The following is a 24521-nucleotide window of genomic DNA, read 5'->3' as shown; positions in this document are numbered from 1 at the left end:
TTGAGGAACTCGAGCTCTATTGCCGTCCCGGAGCAGCCCGAGCCCGCTGCCGTCCCGGAGCAGCCCGAGCCCGCTGCCGTCCCGGAGCAGCCCGAGCCCGCTGCCGTCTCGGAGCTGTCTGCTCTCCCTGATACGGCCATGGAGGCCGTCACCGAACTGCCCGCTCTCCTTGATACGGTCATGGAGGCCGTCACCGAACTGCCCGCTCTCCTTGATACGGCCATGGAGGCCGTCACCGAACTGCCCGCTCTCCTTGATACGGCCATGGAGGCCGTCACCGAACTGCCCGCTCTCCTTGATAAGGCCACAGAGCAGCCTTGGTCGGCCCTGCCACCACCGCCTGGACCATTTGCTCTACTGCTGCCGCTCAGGCCATCTGCCCTGCTGGCGCCAGCCGAGCTCCTTGCCCATGAACCCGCCAATGCCTCCCTTGATTTCCCCAAGAACTTTTTGGGGGGGGGGCAGTATACCTAGGGGTGGGGAGCTTGTGGGTGGGGACCCTGCTCAACTATGGCCTTTAAGGGCCTCTGAACTACTATGGCCATTCATGGACTGTAGGCCACTAGGGCCATGTATGGACTCTGTCCTGCCGTGGCCGTCCAAGCCACCTGACCTGCCGTGGCTGTCCGAATCACCTGACCTGCCGTGGCCGCCCGAGCCACCTGACCTGCCGTGGCTGTCCGAATCACCTGACCTGCCGTGGCGCCCGAGCCACCTGACCTGCCGTGGCTGTCTGAACCACCCGACCTGCCGTGGCCGCCCAGGCCACCTGACCTGCCGTGGCCGCCCGAGCCACCTGATCCACCGTGGCTGCCTTAGTCCCTGGGGCTGCATTGGAGATCCCGTTCCCGGCTGCTGTTAGATCTCCAATGCACCCCAATCCCCCCCCCCCCCCCCTAGCTGTTCCTTTACGTCGCGAGGACGCGCCTTCCGGGAGGGGGGCGTAATGTAACGATCACCGTCTGTTCCTGTCACTCCCCGGACTACACTTCACACAATTCTCCCTGTCAGTCACATGTTCACTTCACACCAATCACCTGTTGCCACATCCACCCTAGCACACCACACTGATTACCACACCCAGCTGCTGCTCATTAACAGGACTATAAAGGACTTCCAAACACACCACCTCACCGCGAAGTATTGTTTAACTGTTGTTGCAATTCCGAGCGTTTCCCTGTATTCCCTGTCTGCCTGTTCCCTGTTGCCGTTACTGCCTGTTTCCTGTTTTTTGACCCATTGCTGCCTGTCCTGATCTTTGCCTGTCACTTGACTACGATTCCTCACTGTTCCTGTTTGTTCCTGTTTTGACCCTGCCTGTACGACCACTCTACTTTAATAAACGCTGCACTTGGATCTCCAGCCTGAGCCTCCCATTCGTAACAGTAACAGTAATGGGTCTGTGTGTCAAGTCTTAAAGTGACAGCAGCCTAATATACCTGTTGCCAAATTATGAGATAATATTAAAAATATCTACGTATATGGTAGTTTTCCCCCATGGTATCGATGTCAAAATTGTGGCCAGTGAAAATGCTGAGTGGCTAGTATCTTTGGAAAACCACCAGACACAGTGGCTGGTGAGCAAAAAAAGTTAATGTCAAGCCCTGATTATATTAATTCCAACCTAATCACTGAGATTTTTGGAAATACAGTCAATAGATGTGACATCCCAAGACGATGAGTGGAGCATGGCCTTGAAGTGGCATGAAATCCTCCTATTTCAGCAACAGCTATGTACACCTCTGATCTGAAAAGGCTTCGGAAATGGGAGTGTGGAAAGCCATGGTAAGGTGGGAGGGTAGAGGGGTGGAGACTGCATGATAAGGGGAGGGCCTGAAGCGCAGCAAGGCAGCTAATTTGCATTCCAGCAATTTGGGCACTCACTTTGTGAAGTTTTATTAACTGAAACAAAAATTTTTGATAACTCTGCACTGCAGATTAGAAGCATGCTGATATGTTTAGCAACAAATATGGCAGCATTTTCCATACAGTTACGTCACATGAGACAGATGAATACGGTAACATTTGCTCGCAAATAATTTAGGTATGCTAATAGGATCATAGTGAATGGACACTGTGGCACTCACTTTTGGCTCTCTTCCCCTCTCGAGCAGCCCACAGGTTGAGCAGTGTTGAGCTCTGCTCTAAAAGGGAGTTGGGATTCTCCACACGGATCTTATTTATTTCATCTACATTAAACTGCAGTTCACGTCCCAACTCTGTACAGGAATTAGATATGATACATTATGTGCTGGCATGAATGGAATAAATTTGTTCCTTCACTATTAAGTGACTCATTTTAGACTAAAGCATGATTTACTGAAGTATGAGGGCTAAATTTGTCACACTTTTGTATTAATAAACTGACAAATCAATAATCAATCACATATGAATTGTATAAATTGGTGGATACACAGATAATCAACAATCAAAGAAATCAGTGTGAAAATAAAAACAAGCAGACAAAACTAACATGTTGAGAAGCTTCGCATATTTATTTTCTTCTTTTTTTTCTTCATAGATTTATGTTTTATGTCTGTATTTCTGCTCTACTGTTACACCAGTGCTAGCCTGTTTTCTTGAAAAATACGCAAGGTCATTAGGTTCAAAAAACATGTTAAAATTGGCATATTTAGCTCTTGAAGATTAATTATGTGTAGAAAAGAGAGGGTGTATTGACAAACACTGCAGGCAATGGAACTGCTTTAAAATAAGAAAAATGTGCATTTATTTGCAGATATGATATGAAAGTGTTTGACATGATCTGACACGTCTCCTTCCAATCATTGTGCATTCACAATCAACATAATGTACAACTAAAGTGACTAAACTAACGAAACTATATATATCATCTACTTATAAGAATCTACTAAATTTAAGTTAGTTTAAAGACTGAATGCAATGAGAAGTGCTTAAATAATCAATTGCAATAATTATAATTAATTGTTTACTATTACTCATCCCATTATTTTTAATTTGTGGAACTATATAATTTATCTGTTTATACAATAACTTTTTATCATTCATTAATTAGTGATTTGTCAATTAATTCAACAGTTAATTAAGTTGCATGAATAGGCCCTTGAATGAAGCCCCTATAGCATGAAAAAGTTATGCTTGTGCAAAATGATCTCTTGTAAAGCCAAAAAATTAAGCCAAAGTCAATATTTAATATCATCTGCACATGCTAGACAAGGTGAAATGTCCTTGAGGTAAATTTGGATCTTAAAGTAAATGACTTGTCAAAACATTTTGAATTCTCTATATAGCAGAGGTGACATCCAGATATGCCTTGACAAGACATGGCCAGTTAAGCAACACGCTTGTTAAGCAAAAGAAGAGCATCCAAACCCACACACTCACCAGCCCAGCTCAGGCCTAGCTGTTCAGCTATTAAAGCCATCTTTAACTCCGTCCTTTCCATGGCGCTCAGTGATGCTGCAGAAACCAGACCATCATTGGCTCAAGAGTTCAGCAATCTGATGCTGCAGCTCACATCTTATTCAAAGCAGGGTCAGGCAAAGGTTGTATGAGATTTGGGGGCTAAACATGCAGGAGGTGTCAGTGAGGGAGCAATCTTACCCATGGCTGGTTCATTCAGAGCACTGTATCTTTCTCTCAGAGCCAAAGGTGTCAGAGTCCTCCTTCGCTCATCGCTTCCTATGATCTGTCATAAAGAAATAAACGCGCTGTTAGAGAACAAATATATGAGTGTTATAAACAGTGACCTATTTTTGACCTTTGTATTACCTTAATGCATGGTGGCATGGTAACGTTGAGGTTGCACAACACATGTTGACTATCTTCGTATTTGGTTGATTTGCGCAAGAAGGACAAAAAGCCAGAGGGGTCTTTACTGCTGTCCCTCACCTGGGAAAGAAGTGGATATACTATGAACATGTGATGATACAGGCAATTATTTGTTCATGAATATTACATTTTAGCCAAGCATGGGTTCCTGTTTTGAGTCATAAATTATTTTGTGATAAATTTTTTGGCTACACTCTATTTTCATGGTCCATTTTACACATCATGCTGACTATAAGTAAGGTTGCACCTACATGACTACTAACTCTCATTAGTAGAATATTAGTAGACTAGTAGGGTTAGGGTTAGAATAAGATGACGTGTACTTGCAAAGTTACTTATAGAAGTCAGTAGAATGTCTGATGGGGAGCATCAAAATAAAGTGTTAGCAGATATTAAGAGGAGACGGTCTACTAATACTCTAAAGCCATGTTTCCAACTGGTATCAAGATCCATTTTGGTTGATCGGATCACAAGTGGACGACGCTAAATACAGGTGTAAACGGGGTCTAAAACATTTTGAGCTTGTCCACTTTCGACCACTTCCAGAGGTAGTCAAAAACTCATTCAACCGGATTGCTTTCGTAGTGTAAACGCTCATTGAATGTGTTCAAACAGTCACTTAAGACCGCCTACTCTCCTCCGACTGAACTAATGTGTAAACATTATGTGAAGTGCACTAGCCAAACTTTGTCTTCCGCAGACCCAAGTTTGGTTTGAAGATGAAAAACGTACCAAGCACAATGTTCTCTCACCATTCCTGATTTCTAATACACACTCACAGCGTTCGGCCGGTCTTGCGGCTATCAGAGCAGAAACAAAAGCTAATGCTCTCTGTATGTTATCATCTCCACCCTCCCCTCGAAGAAATCAGGACAGAAGTGGTTGAAAGTGGACAAAAGAGACAGATTAAAACACCAGGTGTAAACGTGAATGTTTCTCCCTTGTCTACGTGTGATCCAATCAACCAAAACGCATCTTAATACCAGGTGGAAACAAGAGCTAGTTGATAAATAGGTGCAACGTTACTTATAGTCAACAGACCATCAAAATAAAGCGTTACCAATTTTTTTTATTCATATCCTTTATTATACATCAAAATTTCATATATTATGTAAAATATTATCATACATATCAAAATGAAAATTAAGATTAGCCCTTGCAGAATGTCTACTTCCTTGTTTCTTTCTTAAGTTCAATGAAAGCATTTGGTGACCATGGGGTGTGAAGCTACAAAAAGGACAGAATTTGAATATGTTCAAGTATGAATGAGATTTTCAGATTTTCTCAATGTCAATTTCGGTCGGTTCCATACACAAATACTTCATGAAGCTTGACAGCCCTTGGTCACTGTCTTCTTTAATTTAGTTTGGAAAAGAGAGAATTGTAGAATTTTGTGTTCTGTAGAAGAAAAAGAAATGTTGAGTGAACCATTTCTGTTCATTTTATAACTTTTGCACATTATAGGTCACATCATTCTGGTGTAGATCTACTGGAACACTCACACCATAACTAAAGAACAAACAAAACCTAAATTCACTATGGGTGAAAAAATCTATTTTGTAATCAATAATAATGAATTCTTGAGCATTAGAGCAGGGTGTGATGACTTTACCTTGACAGACACAGGCAGTCTGTTGTCTCTGAAGGCTTGGAAGCTGAAGCAGCGGGGCTGCTGGGCAGCCTTCCTTATGGGAACCAAGTTTCCTGAACACTCCAAATACAGTGGCATTCCCTCCATCACCTACAGAACAAATACCAAGTACTATATTTAGGGTTACAGCAGATTTACAATAGATGCATCCTAAATCAATCACATTTGACAATATCAACATGAAACATTATTAGCAACACATTTATTTCTGTAATGTCACGTATTTCAGAATATTCAATTGTAGGTTTGGATTTTATCTATGCGGATTTGATTGGATTGTGAAAAGTTGGTTCTCCATTCAGGAATGGAGCCAAACCTCAAATGCAATTTTGCGTTCGATTATGGAGAGATGCTTGTTTCACCTATCTGGCTATTGGTTGATGATATTTTCTCCAATATCCTGCAATTGCTACCTTACATGTTATTATATATAGCTGAATCAAACTAAAAACATAAATTTATACCAACAAAACTAAATTTTATTCATAAAATACAATCAGTTAATTTAGATGTTACCATTTTTTGTGTGTGGTCTTGGTGATGCCAGCTGAAAGTTTCAATGGTAGAACATGTTACTATATTTCCATAAAAAGTTAGTAAAACAATTATTATTGTTAGTACTTTGATTTGGAGAATCGTGCACTGATGAATCAGGTACAGTAAGAATGTGTATTAAAGTCACCATGAAATCAAAATTGACAGATCTTGTTTTATTATGGCATACTGCGGTCTTTATAATAAAGGATTTATCCGTGCACATCATTATTTTTTAATTCATGCACAAGGGCGGGGCAACCTGTCACTTACATAAGATCCACCAATAGCAAACTACAACCATCCAATCAAATCCCCATGGACAAAATCAAGCCCCGCCCTACATTTGTTCTTGTTTGGAAAGCAGTTTCACTCGGATATACGGCACAATAGAGAAGAAAAGACTTCCTTTTCAAGCCAACTTTAGCAGGGTCCATTTTTACTTCATATTTACTTTCTGTTTTTAGGTTTAAATCTATTACTGCAGAAATAATGCCACTTGCTGTAAACACATAGACAAAGATGTATTGTCTATATGAAGTACGTAACACACTATCACATGACCTCAATGTCTCTGCTACGAGCCACTTCCGAAAAGTTCTCGTGCTGCTCCAGGGTTTTGTCCATTTTGTCATCAGTCATGCAATAACAACGGAGGCGACCCTCTCTGGCTTCATTCATCTTTGCAAAAACTACAAACTTGGCCATGTACGGCACAGCTGACAGCTCGCGGTACAGTAGGTTGGCAAAGGACACAGCCTCTGCAGTCCGAGGACAGTCTGCCAGCCAGAAACTGTGGGAGAGCAACACATATTTTGAGTGATTATTAAGGACAAATAATACCAACACTCATTGAGAATTACATAGAGTAACTAACATGTGATGTACTGATTATGGTACTCAGTGATGTCTTACCGGGCAGAGACATTGGTGGTGAAACTGGCACAATCATTGGCATATATAAGTTTGGTGGTGCCAGTTATATCTTCCCACTGAGCAGGAGCTGTGCCACCTATGAAATATGAGTAATTCAGGTGAAAATATATATGCAATACACTATATATACAGTATATAAAACTCTTAAAGGGGCTTACAAAAAACCTTGCCTGGGTGTCCCATTTGTTAGACATTTCTGTAATTTGTACAGTTATTTACTATATATAACCCAATACAATAATGCAAATTCTCCTTACAGTAAATTACTGTGATTTCCTTTGCATCATGGGACGTCAAACCCCACATACAAATTTTTTTTTTTCTCATTTTTAATATGTGGTTTTAAAATGATGGTACTTGAATATATATACAGCTATGGAAAAAATTAAGAGACCACTTAACATTGATTTCTGAACTTGGAGTGGTCTCTTAATTTTTTCCATAGCTGTATATATATATATATATAATATATATTCAAAATTGTGATTAATGATCATTTTTATATAATCTGAGTAAAAATCTTGTCTCATTACTTAAGCCATATGATTTAAGCCATCATTCATCTCTAAAATTAATATTTTAAAGAGTCACAAGTCAAACTATGTATTTGCACATTAAACTGGGATAGGAGAAAATATTTTAACATTTAAAACGACACACTACATCACCTTTAAATTAGTAACTATTGTTTCCTATACATATATTTGTAATCATTACTTTTTATTTACAATTTCCCTGTTTTATTACATAAAGTGATATAAACTCCTTTCAATCAGTATTTATCTAATAAAAAACCTAAAATAAGAAAATTAAAAAGCAAAACTGTAATGCATATGCAACAATATTATTATTTATATACTATTATAGTATGTATGAATATGTAGAATTAGCTTTTTTAGTTTTCAGTTTAATTTTATTTTAGGTTTTGGAAAATGTGTTATGTACTTATTAGTTTTTTTATATTTATTTTATATATTATATTTATATTTTAGCTTTAATTTATTTGTATTTCAGTTTTAGTAATTTAGTATTTAGTTTCAGTTAGTAAATTTTTTGTTAAATTTTTAAGGCCTTTTTAGGTTTTATCTATTTAATACTTAGATTTAATTTTATTTTAGCTTTATTGCAATGAACAAAAAATATTTTTAATAGTTGTAGTTAATACAAACACTGTTTTGCAATTGTATATATCTGAATGCAGAAAGAAATATCTAATAGAATAAGAAAAATAAACATACATAATTTTAAATGATCTCGTTTTAAGGATGTTTTGATTTTTCACCAGAAAATAATGATTAAGAAATTGATTTTTTGCAATGTAAAAATGTGATATGTCTTGTTACCGATGACACTGCAGAGCAGGCGGAGGCTGGTGGTGTCGCCCTCGCCGGTGTCCCGCGGACTGTCCCTCCAGGAGGGAGGCAGCGGGATCCTCAGGCCAATGGGACGGTGAAACTTGCGTCGCCGAGGCTCTACGGTCACCACAGGGCTGAACGTGGCTTGGTTCCCCAGAAGTTTGGCCACCAGCTCATCTGGGACCGGCTGGGCCTGAGGGTCGAGGATGGAGGGGGAGAAGACCAAAACAGTGTGGAAGAGCAGAGTAAAAGAAGAGCAAAGGTGAAAGAGAAGAAAATGGAATGAGTGTCAAACATGAAGAAATACATTTGGAAGCGTGAGTAATGGTATATTTATAAATGAATAGATGGATGAATAAAAGGGGGGGTTCGAAAATGTGTAACAAACAAATTTTTCATGAGAAGAAATCAGGGGAAAGAATAGATAGAAAAGATCTTACTATATATTTCCATTTCCTAATTATTGCAATCATTTCACACCAAATTTAGCTTGTCAATCAGTCTTATTTATTCATGGAAATGTGTTACAAACATTGAACCAAAGCTGATGCAAAACTGATTCACTTTCAGTAGAAACTAAACACACAGACAACAATTTGACCCTGTATATTTGTAAAGCTTCTGAAGATCTTTGAGTGTGCAGTTCATTATAATCATCAAGTTATTTATTTACAATGATTCATAAATTAAGTTGTCAGGTGTGCTATACTGCAGTTAATATGACTACATTAAAACATTCAAATCCTTGGACAGTTCTCACATTAGAATGAATTATAAATAAAACGTACATTTGTAAAAAAAAAAAAAAAAAAAAAAAAAAAAAAAATGCATATTTGGGTATTCATTGGATCAGGAGAGATGAAATTAAGCAACATTAGATAGAAAGTATTTCACACGGACCTTGTTTAAAGAGTATTGTGGTTCAAAGTTCATACTGCTGTTGAATTAATAATCTGTGGCTCAGTTTCATTCAACCAACCTGAGCTATCTGCTACAAATCTTCCAAAAATAAGAGAAGAATCTCTAACAAACTGAGTGCAAATATGAAACAATAACTATGAAATAAAAGTTATTATGGAAAAATATACAAACTATTAAAGGGATAGTGCACCCAAAAATGAATTTACTCACCCTCAAGCTATCCTAGGTGTATATGATTATCTTCTTTCAGACAAACACAATCGAAGATATATTAAAACATATCCTGGCTCTTCCAAGCTTTATAATGGTTGTGAAGGAGGGCCAAATTTTGAAGCCAAAAAAAAAAATAAAAAAAAAATCATCTATCCATCATAAAAATAATCCATATGGCTTTCTCCATAAAGGCCTTCTGAAGCAAAGTGGGATTTTGTAAAAAAAAAAATATCCATATTTAAAACTTTATAAATTGAAATAACTGTACACATACCACACAAGTAAACTTGCGGCAAGTAACTCGTGACATGATGTATGATGCAGGATGTAGGAGTATCGTAAGCTCAGACGACTCTCGCGGTTCAAACAAACAGGGCTGTGCAACAAACTAAAGCTCCTCTTCTCTTATATAGAAATACTCCAACATTTCTCTTTAAAAATGATCATTTTAAACTTATAATTCATGAATGTGTTTTGTTTTGCTCTATCCATCATTACATCATGTGTCAGGTCAAAGGTTACTTTTCCGCCACAAATCGATGTGTATGGCTGTCTGCTGGAAGCTAGTTATTATAGCTAATAAAGTTTTAAATATGGATATTTTGCTTACAAAAGCCCATCGCTTCGCTTCAGAATTAACCCCCTGGAGCCGTATGGATTATTTTTATGATGGATGGATGCATTTTTTGTGCTTCAAAATCTGGCCCCCCTTCACAACCATTATAAAGCTTGGAGGAGCCAGGATATTTTTAAATATATCTCCGATAATGTATGTAATATAATAAAAGTGAAAGATCTACACCTATGATAGCTTGAGGGTGAGTAAATGGGATAATTTTAATTTTTGGGTAAACTAACCCCTTTAAGGGTAATTTCATTTCATGACACTTTGCAATAACTGATTTCCTGATTTCCAGTGTTTTCAAATGTATTGTTTATAATTCAGCACAATGAGAACTGATCAAGTTTGTCAATACATTTAAATTATTAGATTATTAGGTCACTTCTCACAAAGACGTAAACAGTAGAAATAATAATGTAACAAATTATATAAATGACTAAACATATGATGGGTTAAAAACAATTTAAAAAATCAGCTTTGGTATGAGCTGGTTGTTACACTTGCAGAGCAAAAGAAAACACAAAAGTAAAACACATGCATGAGACCATTGAATCATTTCATTCTAAGATCCAGGTTTTGACATTTAAAATATAAAATTGCATTAAAAATGTTTGTGTAGCTAATAAAGTTTTTAAAAAAATCTAATAAAAATTTCAGTAAATCAGTAAGACATTTAATCTTATGAAAGATTGTTTATATAAGGTGCTTCAGATATTTTCAATAGTACAGAAAAAAAGTCATCATCCAATTATTACTCTCAATTTTAATAAGCTTCAGCTTGCTTTTTTTACCCTCCTCAACTTACAACTTCCTCAAACAAAACCTGCTATTACCATAAAATATTCAAACAAATGTTCCATCCATTCTCAACTTTTTCTCTGTTTTTATGCTAGTGCACAGTAATGTTGTCAAAAGTACCGACTTCGATACCAAGTCGGTACTGAAATTTTAAAAAATGTGATGCTTTGAGCATCACCTCTGATTGGCCATTGTGTTCACAAGCTCAACATACATGTCTGTAATTGGCTAAAATGATCAACGCATGGGAGCGTTTGAAAGCACGCAGAGGTTTTTGAATTTGAAAGCCTTTTGAAAGTGAGAGTGGGAGCGTTTGAAAGCAGCAGACCGTCTTTCGGCGAACTGGTCCTGCTTTCAAACGCTCTTGTGTGTATCTGTGTAAGCACTCAGCATCAAAGATGGCTGCTGACAACATATTTTTGAAGCATTGATCATTGTAGCCAATCACAGACATATCTGTATATTGAGCACGTGAACACAAAGGCCAATCAGAGGTGTTTATGAATCCGCTCAACGCGTCACATTTTTAAAATTTCAGTATCGACTTGGTATCGAAGTCTGTACTTTTGACAACACTAGTGCACTGTAAATATGTCTATATATCTGTTGATCTTTAGAAATAACCTATGTTTTAATCCAAGCAGGAAGTAGAAAGATACCACACTATATCACACTTCATCATTCTTATTTACCATCACCAAGCAACTTACAAAATTACATTCATTCACATTCCAAAAGAACAAGGTTAAATTAGCTGATCCCAAGTCATAATTCAATTTGAGAAAATGAAAGATGAGATGTTTGGTAATGTTTTATGCCTCGTGACCAAACAGGAAAAACAAAACAAAACAAAAACAAAAGATCTAAAAGCTGCCAGATACATTATGGTAATATGCAGGAGATAAGCTTCCTCCATTTTCCATCACATCTTCCTCCTCATCATCCTCCCATCTCACCTGCAGTCCAAGACGGACACGCTTGGTGACAGCTGTCTCGGGAAAACTGGCCTGGGCCAATGGCACCAGCTTACTGGTGAGAGAACCCCCTTCTGGGCCAATCAGATCGTTCTCCTGCTGGATACGGGACACCACAGCAAAGTAGAGAGGGAAGTCGGTCGAGATGATCCGCCTGATCCTTTTCTTCCCGAGTTCCTCCTGACTCTCAAGGTCTTCAGCACACCGTCAACAGAGAAAAGACAATGAATGAACAACATGACCACAGTTCACTGAATACATAAAAGTCAAAAACAGGATTTTTTTATACAGAACAGATCAAACAGTCTGACATTTAGGTGCCGAGAGAAAACCACAGAGAAAGACAGCCAATATGGGGAAGAGAAAAAAAAATATATATATATATACATACAACAAATATTCTGAGTGAAACTCACTTACTCTTCAGATTGGGGTATTCTTTGCTTTATTGTTACTTTTATTTCCTAGGTATTACATTTTTATTCTTGTGTATTTGTTTCCTTTTCATTCCATTTTTATTCTTTTTTGTTTCCTTTTCATGGAAAGCATTTTGAATTACCATTGTGTATGAAATGTGCTATATAAATAAACTCGCCTTACCATCAAACTCAGTCAACATGAAACAAAGACACTGAATATGCTAAATTGCGAATGATTATAAGATATCTCGAAAAGTGTTGCCATGGTGAGGGGTTAAAGTAATGATAAAAAAGGGAAACCGGAAGTGCCTCATATCATGTAAAATCATTGTTTGATTTAAATTAAATTAAGATTGTATGTTGCCTGACGTGCACTGGTTTCCTTAAGCCACCGGGGTGGCAGTGGTGCCGGGGCTTGGTCCCAGCTATATTTCAAAATGTTGCTTTTTTATGAAACTTACCCACATTCAAGTGTTGTTAAAAAAGAATGTGTGAAGCTACAATACATTTTTTTTGTATTTTTTTTTTTTAAAGCAGAGGGTCTGTTCTTTTTTTGACACATCGCATGTTCAGATATCCATACAACAAAATATTCTGCGGGGCCATGAAATGTTTGTGGAAAATGTGGGCGGTTGCTAGCAACTTAAATAAAAAACTCTGGCGGGGAAAGAGTTAATCACTATTGATAATTAATTATTAATTTGAATAAATAATTGTTATGAATAAATTGTATAAGATATTTATTATTTATACATAATTTAATTTATTCTGGATTTAATTACCCATGTAGGATAATTCACATTACTGTTGGTAATTACAATATTATTATTACTTTCACTTTTCACTTTTTTTCCTCTGTATCTGAAGGAAATGCATCCGAAAATCTACAGCTATAATATATAATATTTGCTATAATTTAACAGCAAATGTTAAACTGTCAATACAGTGTAACCAAATTTTGGTTATCACTTTAAATTGCAGCAACAGTTAGTACACACCTTCATCCATGCCATTGAGGATGGTCTCCAGGACCTCGTCACCATAACGATTACGATGTTCCTTCCAGACTGATCCGTTCTCACTCCTCAAGACCACGAGTTCACGATCTCCCCGACCGAGAGCCGCAAAATGGGGAATCTCAACAATCACAGGCCTTCAGGCACAATATGAGTTAAAGTGTTAGTTTGCAATTAAAGATAATTTTGTTAAAAAAAACTTGTTTTCGGTCAAAACTGGTTTCCTCACCCCAAGAACTGCATGCCGGCTGGACCAAGAGAGATGATCCGGCTGGCCAGACCCTCACCCTCCACCAAAGGAGGCGGTGTAGCGAGTTTCTGAGGTTTCACCAGGCGGCAGGTGATGCGGGTTGGAGCAGCACAGGTGCGAGGAGGTATGATGACACGCAGGCCGTTGTGTCTGCTTCCTCTCATTGAGCCGCCACGAGCGTCAACCATGAAGCTTACCAGGAAACTGCAGAACCATGAGGACATTAATTCGTAATATTTCAATTTCAAGAACTGAATTCCTCCAAAATGTCATCAATGTATCAGGCAGGGGCAGAAAACTAACCCGGTGTGGATGGGACTTGCTACCGGACTGACATTGTCTGATGTCTCTGTGGCCGGACTGCTGGGGATCAGGGAATCCTCATCGTACTCTTTGGCCAAAGGAAGTGGGGTCTGCTGCTGTACATGTGTAGATATTGACACAAATGACAAAAATACAAACACATGTTGGTGCACTTATCATTCCATAGGCATAATGGTTTTTATACTGTACAAACTGTATATTCTATCCCCTTAAACTAACCCTACCCCTAAACCTACTCAGCACAGAAAACTTTATGCATTTTAACATTTTTAATAAAACATTGTTTGGTATGTTTAAACCATTTTAATTATTTTAATGACCTCATAAACCACGTTTACATTGTAATACCAATGTAATACTCATGTCGTTATACAAATCTGTGTATAACGATTTGTATCTTAACTACTATAGTAGTTAAAGACACCAGTTATAATGTGGGATGTATGATGTACCAGTGCACATGTGTACCTGCTCAATATCCTGTTCTTTCAGCATGACTGTTTCGGGAGACACACATGGGATCCTTGGAATTGCAGGGGAATGATTCCTAAGGAACACAAGTTAAAAATAAGTCTGATACAAAAGAATCAGGAAATGGCAGTTCTTTGGTCCCATCATAATTCATCTCAGTGGCCTTTCGTCTGTTTGGGCTCTGATCTTTTCTATATTCACACAATAGTAAACCTTGTGTGAAATATTCTACGTAATTTCTTCCATTAACATTAAGCTGTCCTCTACTTCCTGTTTTATCTGATTCATCTTCAACATCATCACTGCAACTATCCCTCGTACTCTAGAACTTTCTTGGGGGAAAGGAAATCCTCATCATGGTCCTTTATGTCCTCCATCTTCAAATACCTGGCACCCTCGTTCCCCAGCAGCTCCTCGCCTGCCGCAAGGAGGGACAAGAAGAGAAAAGAAAAAAAGAGATGTCTTAGTGAAAGGATGTTAAATGTGCCATCAAGAGGAAATGAATGCAGAATGAAAACTGATTGGACAATATGGAGCGGATAACATTGGAGTGAGAGCCGTCGAGTGAGTGAAACATGTTATGACAGGAACAAAGAAGCACCATGGTACTAACAAGGTTCTTCTTTTTAAAGGGATAGTTCACCCTAAATTTAAATTTCTGTCATTAATCTCACCCTTATGTCGTTCCACACCCGTAAGACTTTCGTTCACATTTAGAACACAAATTAAGATATTTTTGATGAAATTCGAGAGGTATCTGAACCACATAAAGGCAGCAATGTCATTGCACCTTTTGAGGTCCAGAAAAGTAGTAAAAACATTGTTAAAATAGTCCACGTGACTGCAGTGGTTCAACCTTAATGTTATGAAGCGACAAGAATACTTTTGTGTGCAAAATCAAAACAAAAATAATGACTTTATTCAACAATTTCTTCTCTTCCCTGACAGTCTCCTGTGCTGTTGATATTGTAAACACAGTGCAGCGCTTCCACGTTCAAAATCAGAACGCCGGCTCAGTATTGGCCAAAGATGTTCACGTGAGCAGCACAACGCATGCGTCTGATTCTGATGCAGGAGCCAGCCAATAATAAGCCGGCGTTCTGTCATCAGATAAACAGAGATCCGGTCCAGTGATATTTGACTCAGTGAAGAAAGTACTTCTAGGTGTTGTATTTCATGTTGCATATTTATTCATCTTGAGTTCTCACAACTTATGTGTTTTTCTGGGCGAGTCGGCATGAACTGAGGTGCTAATAGAGTCTCACGAACAGAGAAGTGCAAAGAAGACCAACAGCCAAGGTCAGGATTTTCATTAAATAATACAAATTCGGTTTGGATACCCTGAGAACACTTGCAATATACGGCACATGTCACATGGGATCATTCTGTGATACTTTTTTGTCGTTTTTAAAAAGCTTGAAGCTGTTCTCTATTCACTGCCAGTGGTCCAAAAATGACAGAAGGGCATACGGCATTAGAACAACACAAGGGTGAGTACATGATGACTTAATTTTCATTTTAGGGTGAACTATCCCTTTAAGTACGTGAGTACTATGGAAACACCATGGTATTCATTCATTACCATGGTATTCCAAAGCACGATCTTATAAATTTTACCATGGTACTTCCAAAATTTTTTTTGAAAAGGGAAAGTGATGAATTACTGTAATCAGATTATTATTTACTCTAATAAAGGTATCACTTTCAGTAATCCTGTCACAATCACCTTTGTGTCATTGCAACAACATGTAACATCCAACAATGAATGATCATTTTGATTCCTTTCAATTGGCTGACAAGTCTGTGAACACGCTCAAACTATTGGACATTTAATCATGGGAGCAACACTACATTTAATCGCTTGACGTGGCAGCTAAACAACAGTTGGTTTCAAACTATTAGAATTTATTTGAGTAGAAGAACACAGAATGGGCAATTTGGTGTATCTTTGTGTTGTCCTTCTGGTAAAGGTTGTTATAGGTTTTAGAAATTCATTCATGTAACATGATTACTGTTCAAATGTGTTTCATTACAATGCTGAAAAAGTAATTAGTAAGTATTAACTAATTACTTTTGGGAATAACTTCCCCAACACTTAATTGCAAGTGAGTGAGAATGAAGAAAAGGGAAAGATTTGTGATGGACATACTGCAACAAAACATTTCAAAGCAAATTAATGACACACAATTGTGTGTGTGTGTGTGTGTGTGTGTGTGTGTGTGTGTGTGTGTGTGTGTGTGTGTGTGTGTGTGTGTGTGTGTGTGTGTGTGTGTGTGTGTGATTATAATACTAAATTAACTACAAAGCAGAGGCACAAATGACCTTCAAAACACAATGCCTTCAGTGATATCTCATAGCTAAATGCATAGTCATAGGTAAACTGTGCTTGTTTTCATTAAAAATAAGACATTAATCTTAATTATGTCTATTAAGGTTCTTTTATAAGTCATTCTCTTGGGAAGTTGTCTTGCTAACAAACACTATAATTGGTAGAGCAGAAAATGACTTTTTTACATAATCAAAAAACCTGCATTTTAAAAGCAATAAGGTTCAGCAGGCTTCAATTCTTTCATAGACTGTATGTGTGTGTGTGTGTGTGTAAAACATATATAAACACCTATAATAAATGTGGCATATATATTGCACAGGTATATAGCATTGTATATACTCTATATATATATATATATATATATATATATACTGAATGTTGAAACTTAAATTTATGCATTAGATTTGCACAAGGCAGCCATGTGAAGTACATCCTTGTGAGATGCATGTGAAACATTTTCAGGACATTATGTAAACACACATTTCATATCTATAACTACACCAGGAGCTGAAATACAGTGATGTCCACATTATAAAGCCTGATTTTATATGACACTTTCTTAGTTACTGATTCTACAACAAGCTCTTAAAAGAAGTGGCGTGACACTTTGGTATGTATAACTGATTTTGCCAATCATAATTCTGAAGAATTTAACAAATACATGAATATAATGTAGTAATGTTATATTTACAAGACATTAATCAGTATTTTTGTCTTGTAAATTTATTTGATAAGCAAAATTGCATATGCTTTCAGAGACTATATCTTCAATTAAATGCATTCCTCATAATCAATTTGTATAAAGTATTTACCAGTGGGGCAAAAAAGACAAAACTAAACAGTAACAGTTTATTTTACAGTGTTCATTACACATATTACATGTACTTACTATAGTAATAACAGTTAATTATGCATAATTACAATCAACTAACTGCAAACCAAACCCTAACCCTAATTATAGCGTAAGTACATGTTGTTAATTAATATTACTCAGCACTTACTGTAACAAGGACTTATGTAAAAAAATTATAATAATAATAATTTAACCCTTCATTTTGACCTGAAACTGTAAAATTTTATATTTATAAAAACGTAAAAATTTATTTAAAAAAAATACATAGTTTTTAGTACGAAAAATTAACTTTGGATATGCTTTGTAAGACTTTGTAAAATTTTACATTTGAAATAATTTATATGTTTTTTAATAAATAAAAAGGGGGTAAATTTAGTAATAGCATGGTAAAAACATAGTAACATTCAAAACTTTGCACATTCACTCATTAATGAGAAGTTACTGAACAGATACAACATGGTTTTAGTTGAAAAATATTAAGTTATGGTTCTTTTATAAGCTTAAGCTCCACTGGAACAGACCCGGGAATGCAACAGGTGTACTGTATACAGTTTTTTAATGCATTACAAGAGTTACGATATAGTCTCTGTATGTTTTAATATTTACTGCAATTTTGATTCTCAATTTAAATAAAGTTACTGGACAATGAGACAAAACCCACTTTTTTGCAGTGCAGTGTTCTAATATTGACCATGAATCACTTTTTGTTCCTGGCCCATTGAACTTTCAGTCACACAAGTTTGTAAGTTTATATTAATGGTACTGCAGCGTGTGACTGATTTACTGAGAACATCTGTACTACTCCAGAAAGAAAATGTAAAAGAAGATGTAGAAGGTTAGTGGGAGAGGATTCAGGAATAGTTAGACACCTTCAGGCTTATCAACATAAATGCACACATGCTAATGACACATCCATCATAATTGTCAAAGTGCACCAGAGAATGACAATGTGTTTGTGCGTACGCTTGAAATGAAGTCACTGCACGAAGAAGAAAGAGGGAAATTCATACCTAACGTTAGCTGTGCAATTCCTAGAAAAACCAAGAGGAATCTACTTCAGGATGCTCTTTAAATTCCCGGTCATTTTATTTTTAAAAAGCTCAAACTATTGTATGTCTTGTATTTGGAATTAAAATATAGACACTAACAACTCTATAACAGACCATGAAATTAAATCGAGAGCTGAGCTTACCTTCATCTTCAGACACATCCAAGATCTCATCAACTGTCTCTGGGAAACTCATGCGGTGTTTTTCTGTCGTGGACTGAATGGGAAATGTTTATTACGAAACATTAGGACAAAGTTTATTTTATAGCAGCCATAGTATGAGATTATGAAAGGTGTAACTCACCATGGTAAGTGTCTCTTCGGTGACCAGTTTGAGCACGTCGATGACTGAGATGTATCCAAGGCGCTTTGCAATGGCAAGAGCTGATGTGCCGTTCTATTGGAGATGGAAATATTTTTGTGTTCATGTCAATGTCCAGCATATTTTAAATATCAATGACGGTCATCGGTTAAAAGTGGTTGTGCTCTTACAGATGTAATTTCATTTGGTTGTGCGCCATGTTTCAGGAGAAGTGTCACAATGTCCGTATGGCCCTGCTGAGCAGCCTGATGAAGCGGCATATACCCCATCTAATTCAAAGTCAGAAAGAAAAATCCCAAATGAGATCTCTTTAACATGTCAAGTGTTTCTGCTAGAGAGTGACCAGATTAAATTAAGTGCAAATTAACACTTGTGCTTCTCAGATTTGTCTTTTGAGAAAAAGACGCTCACATTTGTCTCCTCTAGAGTTTCAGATATCAACAATGTCATAAACTGCATCATAATGTCAACATAATGATTCTTATTCCTGCTCTAGGAATAGGAATCCAAGTGAGAACATCTGAGACATAGTTGAAAGTTTGAAAAATGCAACAACTGAACAAAGCAAAAGCGATCTTTTATTTACCCTGGTCTTGCTGTTTACGTTGGCCTGTTGCTGTAAGAGGAACTTGACCATCTTGATATTGCCATAATGACAAGCCACATGAAGGGGAGTGTAACCCATCTGAAGAGAAATCAACAATGATGATCAGAATCATTGACTGTTTTCATGCACCCTCATAATGAGATTTAGGCAATATCATAATTAAACTTTTGCTCATCTAAATACAATATTGATGCGATTAAGCTTGTACTTCTAGCAACCATAATTACAGTAAAATATGTGTTGTATGCTGATTTTAATTGCTATAAACATGCATATAAACACTTTTACGGGTGTATTTCAGCAGTGGCGTGTAACACAGTCTCTACTAGCCACTTTGGTGGGTTGAATTTTATATATAATTTACATTTTTCAATTGTAGTCTTTTAAAAGGGCATCTGAAATAATAAACTAAGTGCAATGTAGTGTTGTCAAAAATATCACATAGATATCGCTACAGAAATATATGTAACGCTTCCAAATACTAATTTTCTGCAGAAAAGATACATGATACCAACTATGCTTTCTCTCTCTCATCTCTCTGACAGCTAGTCGACACACAAACCCTCCTCCCCTCATTCACTCGTTTCATTTGCTCCAGATGAATATTGTTGGTGTTATAGGGCTTGCGTGCATTGCACATAATTTTACTCTTTCCCACAGATTTTGTGCTCACACCCAAAGTGCATGCACATAAAGCCTCATCTCAGTACTAAATTGAGCTCTTTTCGCTGTTTATTGTGATTAAACAGTCAAATACACACAAAATAATGTCAAAATGCCAGTTGAGTGATGTTTTAGGTAAACAGTTGAGAAAGAAAATGCTTGTGTAACAGTATAATGGATCCGTGCGTCAGGTCTTAAAGTGACAGCAGTGTAATATACCTGCTGCCAATTTATGAGATAATATTAAAAATATTTATAGAGCAGTTTTTCTTCATAGTATCGATGTCAAAATTGTTGCCAGTGAAAATGCTGAGCGGCTAGCAACTTTGGAAAACCACTAACCACAGTGGCTGCTGAGCAAAAAATTGAATGTCCAGCCCTGCACTGGGGTATGTGAAGAATGGCAGTAAAAATAACCACATTTTTTACTGCATTCTTGCTCTAATTATTGGAAATAACCACATTATTAGTGTACATGTAAACATAGTCATTGATTATTATCAATAATAACGTGAATCATTATGTGCACTCAACATATTGCATTGTAAAAGATGCAAGTTTTTACCCGTGTGGCAGCGTAGACGGACGCCCCATGTTTCACTAGTATATCAGCAATCCCAACATGCCCCTCCTGAGCCACAAGGTGAAGAGGAGTCAGACCGCTCTGAGGACAGACAACAGACGAGTGTTATTTTATGGCCATAAAGAGAGATACAGCATGCTATCACAATGTTCAAATGAAATAATAATGATCAACACTTCTTTATAACATTTACTAATCTTGGTTTATTTATAGCCAAGATATATAACTACACCTAAACCTATATATACAATATACATCCGTTTATAATGTCGAGAGATAAAGGTAAACATGTTCAGCTTGTAAAAAAAAGTGTTATTTTATGTTAGTTCATAGCAAGATCTGGTAAAACAAATGAGTCAAGGCTCGTACCACCTTCCCTGTGAGTTCTTGCACCGCACATAAGAAGCGAGAAACTGATGCATGTTAAAATACATCATTTACAACTAGTTGGTCAGTTGGGATCCATATACACTGCGTATAATTTTTATAAATGCGGCTGGCACTACCTGCATTTTCCAGGAATTAATTTGGTTGTAGAATGTGGTTTTTGCTCCCGTAAATGACTGAACTGTGTTTGTACAGAAAGGGATCTCAGAATTGCTAGTTTATATCTCACAGTTCTAACTTTATTTCTCAGAAATTTGAGATTTAAACTTGTAATTGCAATTTATAAAGTCTGAATTGTGAGATATAAAGACGCAACTCTGAGAAATAAAGACAGAATTGTGAGAGATAAACTAATTTCTCGCAATTTCAAGTTATAAAGTCCGAATTGTGAGATAAAAAAGCCTTTTTATTTTTAATCTGTGGTGGAAACAAGCCTCCATACTAACAGCAGCAACTTGAACAATTATTTTTCCCTTCATTTAACAGTAAACAGTGCATGAATTGCTTCACGCTAGCATTCTGATCACCCTGATGGATTTATTTTGCAATAATGATGATTATCTATTATACCTTACTTAGTACATCAATCTACTTTATCTCAAATGAGCAAGGAAAATTTGAATCCTCATGATATGACTCCTCTAATGACTCCTTTTGCTGCCATGCAAACACTGGTATTCAAGGAAATGTAAATCTATGTTGTTTTGGCTTGTTTTGCATGTTCAGTTTACCTTATTGCCCAGATTAACATTGGCCTGCTTTGAGATAAGCAGCAATACCATGTCTGGTTGGCCCTCTTGGGAGGCTAGGTGTAAAGGTGTGACCCCTTGCAGTGACTCAGCATTGGCAGAAGCTCCATGCTGCAGTAAACTGCTCGCTACCTCCACCTGGTTCTGTTTGGAAGCAATATGGAGTGGGGTATAGCCATTCTGAGGAGAAAAAAATGAGCGAGTTAATGCACCTTATGGCTAGTATAAAATACTTCAAAATAATGATTAAGACTAGGAGTTTTTGCAGTGTAATCACAGTTAACCAGGGCAATAATAGTGTCATACTCGAGCGGCACTGTGTGGCGATCCCCCTTTGCTGAGCAAAAGATTGACTACATCTAGGTTGTTATGATGGACGGCCACATGCAACGGTGTGAGTCCAACCTGTAGAGGAGAAGGCATCTTACATCATCATAATTCACAATGAAAATTCAATAGATATGAATGATAAAACAATAGTAGTACCATTGTTAAAAAAAGAAGTATGCTTAATTGGGTTGATTGTGCATTTGTAGTGTACTTCACATTTTAAACGTATATTTAAAAAAAACTGTACTTGCAGATAATATAATATTTATGAAATAAAAGGCAACTACAGTGTACTTAAAGGGAGTACACTTTCATGAGTATTTTTGGTAATACTTTATTTTACAGTGTCATTGTTACACTTTACATGTAGTTACTGTAGTAATAACTATAAATTATGCATAATTACATGCAATTAACTTAAACCAAACCCTTATCCTAACCCTATTGTAAGTACATCTAGTTAATTATTATTACTCAGTACTTATATGTATAATTATACTGTAACAAGGACACCTTACAATTTACATAATCGTAAATATGTTTTTCTTAATACACTTAAGTGCACTTTTAAAAACATTGTTGGACAGGTAGTAAGAAGTAAGTATAATAACATGATATATGTTAAATTGTAATCAGATTACAGTTACTGACTATGTTACTGAATATCAAATTGACATACAAGACGTTGAAAAACTCATTTCAGTCAACCATTAATTCTATCTATATAAACAGCTACAGAATGAAATCCAAACTCATTAGACAGAATAATATTCTATAAATGCAGAGGATTCATACTTTGCCTGCAGCATTTGGATTGGCTCCTCTCTCTAAAAGCAGCACTGCCACGTCCACCTTCCCATATTTGGCTGCCACATGAAGAGGAGTGAAACCTTTCTGCATGGCACCAATCAAACAGCATTCAAGGTTTCAAGAGAGAGTTTCAATACAAAACCAAATCCATTTTAACACAACAGGCTGGTGATTTACGTCTTGGTAGCACTGTACCTTGGTCATTTTGGTTAGCTGGGCGTTCATGTCGAGGAGGATGCTGGCAGTTTGTGTGTGTCCCTCACGGGAGGCGATGTGCAGTGGAGTGTGTCCTGCTGTTGTGGTGGAGTTGGGGTTTGCTTTTTGCTCCAACAGCAGCTTCACCATCTCGTTGTGGCCCATGCGGGCTGCACAGTGTAGCGGCGTCTGGTCATCCTGATGGAGGAGAAGATCGAGAAGTGAGGCTTTATTTAACATGAATTAACATGCTGCACTGAAAAAAAAAGATACATTGAACCAAATTTAAATAAACAAACAAACAAAGCTTTAATTTCTTAAATTATATTTATATTATTAAAATCACAAAGACAGGTATTATCTATGGAAGCTTGTTTACGCCACTAAATAAAAAATTAAAAAGGTAATTGCGACATTTATCACACAATTCTGACTTTGTGACTCTGAATTGTGAGATTTAAACTCAGAATTGCATTTTATAAAGTTACATGTTTTATTTTATGGAGGGGGGTGTTAAGACCCCTGGGTACTTTGTCTTTTCATTTGTCGCTGTCTGTGTATATTCTTTCTGTGTGTATTGTCGTGTCTGTGTTCCAGGTGGGCGTGGTTTCCAGTTATGGTTCAGGAAACACTGATTGGTCCAACTAAGCACCTGACCTGTACATAAGGACCACCCCAAACACTCAGCCTTTGCCTCGTGCCTCGTTGACTTTGTGCTATCGCCATCGTTCTTCGTTTTCCATTGATTATAGTGTTCGTTTGTTTGAGAGTGTCGTGCCAGAGAGATTGTGAGTGTATCAGGAGGGTGTGAGTGTTTGTTTATTTGTTACTATTTCTGATTACCCGGTTTATTTGATCTCTGCCTGTTTGATTACGCCTATTGAATTCCGAATCTAACTTGTTTGCCTAGAACCCTGTATATATTTCTGTAAAAACTATTGTAAATATTGCTTTCACTTTAAGGGAGGTAGGGGGTTAGACGCCAATTTATTTGTATATTGTTTTCACGTTGTTTTTGGTTAAGGGAGGTAGGTAAGTTAAGTTGTATTTTGTTTTCTTTATTTTTTTTTTGGTAAGGTAATTTAGTTTGTAAAAGAAGATTGTTTTGTTTGTTATTTTGGCCGTGTCTGCCCCTGACGTTGAAACCCTTACTTATTTTCATTGTAAATAAACTTTATTGAATTTGATATCTCTCTGGTATTGAGACTCGCTTCCTTTCTGTTATGGCTGACCCCTAGCGGTCGTAACAATTGTGAAATATAAACTTGCAATTCTAAGAAAATATTTTGTTTTTTCCCTCACAAATGCACATTACAAGACAAAATTCGGACTTTATGTCTCACAATTCTGA

The 24521-nt window shown here is 37.0% G+C and overlaps 1 protein-coding gene across 16 annotated transcripts in view; it reads right to left on the bottom strand.

Annotated features, from left to right (window-relative positions):
- The window catches only part of ank1a (ankyrin 1, erythrocytic a), a 100943-nt gene that overhangs the window by 50541 nt on the left and 25881 nt on the right, over positions 1-24521 (bottom strand). For 10 of the 16 annotated variants that reach the window (XR_010896875.1, XM_067405957.1, XM_067405960.1 and 7 more), the window contains 24 exons: positions 23171-23368; positions 22961-23059; positions 22142-22240; positions 21818-22015; positions 20682-20780; positions 19433-19531; positions 19017-19115; positions 18829-18921; positions 18669-18741; positions 18487-18507; positions 14616-14712; positions 14292-14370; positions 13803-13918; positions 13479-13703; positions 13232-13386; positions 11797-12008; positions 8275-8479; positions 6911-7007; positions 6560-6788; positions 5423-5551; positions 3751-3870; positions 3583-3667; positions 3364-3438; positions 2088-2219 (listed from right to left, as the gene is read on the bottom strand). Coding sequence is in view for 15 of the 16 variants with exons in the window: in XM_067405957.1 (XP_067262058.1) it covers positions 2088-2219; positions 3364-3438; positions 3583-3667; positions 3751-3870; positions 5423-5551; positions 6560-6788; positions 6911-7007; positions 8275-8479; positions 11797-12008; positions 13232-13386; positions 13479-13703; positions 13803-13918; positions 14292-14370; positions 14616-14712; positions 18487-18507; positions 18669-18741; positions 18829-18921; positions 19017-19115; positions 19433-19531; positions 20682-20780; positions 21818-22015; positions 22142-22240; positions 22961-23059; positions 23171-23368 (3034 nt within the window). In the remaining variant the exon portion in view is untranslated. The remainder of the gene's footprint in view (positions 1-2087; positions 2220-3363; positions 3439-3582; positions 3668-3750; positions 3871-5422; positions 5552-6559; positions 6789-6910; positions 7008-8274; positions 8480-11796; positions 12009-13231; positions 13387-13478; positions 13704-13802; positions 13919-14291; positions 14371-14615; positions 14713-18486; positions 18508-18668; positions 18742-18828; positions 18922-19016; positions 19116-19432; positions 19532-20681; positions 20781-21817; positions 22016-22141; positions 22241-22960; positions 23060-23170; positions 23369-24521) is intronic. The other 6 variants (XM_067405958.1, XM_067405964.1, XM_067405959.1 and 3 more) reach the window with 6 other exon arrangements.

Source organism: Chanodichthys erythropterus, chromosome 13 (genome assembly GCF_024489055.1).
Source record: "Chanodichthys erythropterus isolate Z2021 chromosome 13, ASM2448905v1, whole genome shotgun sequence".
NCBI lineage: Eukaryota > Metazoa > Chordata > Actinopteri > Cypriniformes > Xenocyprididae > Chanodichthys > Chanodichthys erythropterus.
The sequence above is the reverse complement of the archived record's forward strand: the minus strand, read 5'-3'. Positions and strand labels throughout refer to the sequence as shown.